At 34.8% G+C, this 2,019-nt stretch overlaps 1 protein-coding gene across 1 annotated transcript; it reads left to right on the top strand.

The window, feature by feature from the left end:
* The first annotated feature begins 449 nt into the window (after positions 1 to 449).
* LOC120280835 (programmed cell death protein 4-like) lies at positions 450 to 760 on the top strand. Its single transcript, XM_039287790.1, has one exon. The coding sequence runs from the start codon at positions 492 to 494 to the stop codon at positions 732 to 734; it is 243 nt and encodes an 80-aa protein (XP_039143724.1). The 5' UTR covers positions 450 to 491; the 3' UTR covers positions 735 to 760.
* Positions 761 to 2,019: the final 1,259 nt, after the last annotated feature.

Raw genomic sequence — 2,019 nt, 5'->3', positions numbered from 1 at the left:
ATTTTCAGAGGGAATAGTATTTCTCTAAAATTATTTAGCGGCAAAAATAAATTATGCTCTCCGCCAAGGGCCTAAAATTGTCGCATTGCCCACTGACGAGAATTGTCTGGCCCATAGATGGACTTAAAAATCAATATAAATCACTAATATATTAAAATTTGTACTTAAAATACAAACAAGATTAATTAAGAAATTCCAAAAACTAACAAATCACAGTGGCAAAAATGTAATTCCAAGCTCATCATGTGCCACATATTCGTTCTTATCACTTAGCATTGATTCCACTGCTCCACAAGCACAACTTGTGTACCAATTCCCAAATTCTCCACCCACTCATATCAAAGCAAGTGCTCATTATCCCAAAACAATAAAAATAAAAATAAACAATTACCGTGCAATTAAACTACGCCTACTGAACACCAGAACCTTCACCATATGTCTACATTACATAAGAAAGTGAAGCACCAAGGAAGAGGATATTTCTAGATCTAATGGAGAAGAAGAAGAGCAGAGGGAGTGTGAAGGGGAACCAGGGTGGCCGGAGGGACAGGCGATCGGCAACGGGGATGAACGGCGAGCCGAAGAAGGGTGGACATGGTGGTAAGTTCACCTGGGTTGGTACCCAGACCTATTCTGAGAAAGAGTTCATCAATGGAGTGCTGGAGATTGAAGCTGTGGATGCTAAGGATCCAAACTTTGAAGATCCACTTGAACTTCTTCAAGAAGTGGCTTGATAATAAAACTCTGTTTTTCCCCTTTTTTTACTAATAATTCTACGAGGTTCTTCTTCTTGTATATATTTGTCTCCAAGACCTCAGTTAATGATGCCAGTGCCTTTTTGTGCTTTGGATCATTAAAAAAAATTATATAAAAAAATAATAAATAAAATTTTAGTCCATGGATAATTACTGATATGGTATATTTATATTTTATGGGTGGATTTCATGTTCTTGTTAGTTTTTAGAAACATTTATTTTGATAATATTAATGTGTTTGATTTCTTTTGATCCCTGATTTCGTTTTAGTTTTTTTTTTATTGATGGTATTTAAGTATAAATACACATGTAAAGAAAATATTAAAATTTGATAAAAGTAACTAGAATAAACTTGCAAGATTAAGTATTTTAATATATCATATTAAAAAAACACAATATTATTAATATTTTATTATTAATTGGACTTACTGAAGCTTGAGAAAATAAGTAAAAATAGCAACACTAAGACAATTACACTAGACATATAATGAACATAAAACTCAATGAATAGAATTTCTTGCAATTTATAATTAAACATGATTCAATATTTTTGAAGGTTGTACATGAATCCCATTACAGATGAAGTGAAACTAAGATAAAAAGCAAAAGCCACAGAAACAAAAAAAATATCAAAATCTTGAGGCCATTTAAAAGCAATTGGTTATTTAATTGATTTATAAGGGTTAAACATGGGCCATAGACTATGTATATAATGATCCATTGTGCCAATAGCAAAATAACTACGATATCATCAACAGAGGTCTTAAAATATATATATATACAAACAGAACCTCATACAATTATTTTTAAAAAAAAAGGAAAGAAAATCAGACTTTTATTATCAAGCCATTTCCTAAAGTTCAAGTGGTTCTTCAATTAAAGTTTGGATCCTTAGCTTACACAGCTTCAATGTCCAGCACTCCATTGGTGATCCAGGTGAACCTACCTCCATGTCCACCTGTTTTCTTGGCTCGTCATCTATGAATCACAAGATTACCCGTGTTCTTTTAAAAACTATCGTGTAACCGTGTCTGTGTCGTGTCGTATCATGTCACCATGTCCATGCTTCTGTAATGCACACAAGTGGTGAGGAGAGCGTGTCACCAAAAGACCGGCCTAGTGGTGAAGGATGCCCACCACTTATATGCATGACTGCGAAAGTCCCATCTCATAGCCGATGTGGGACTAAAGGAGTTCATTACAGCTTCTTAGCTCGCCGTTCATCCCCGTCGCCTATCACCGGTCCCTCCAGCCACCTTGGCTC

This window comes from Dioscorea cayenensis, chromosome 17 (assembly GCF_009730915.1).
Source record: "Dioscorea cayenensis subsp. rotundata cultivar TDr96_F1 chromosome 17, TDr96_F1_v2_PseudoChromosome.rev07_lg8_w22 25.fasta, whole genome shotgun sequence".
Lineage (NCBI taxonomy): Eukaryota > Viridiplantae > Streptophyta > Magnoliopsida > Dioscoreales > Dioscoreaceae > Dioscorea > Dioscorea cayenensis.
The sequence above is the reverse complement of the archived record's forward strand: the minus strand, read 5'-3'. Positions and strand labels throughout refer to the sequence as shown.

Excerpts from the sequence above, each read along its gene's own strand:
- LOC120280835 (XM_039287790.1), top strand. The coding sequence starts at position 492 with ATGGAGAAGAAGAAGAGCAGAGGGAGTGTGAAGGGGAACCAGGGTGGC.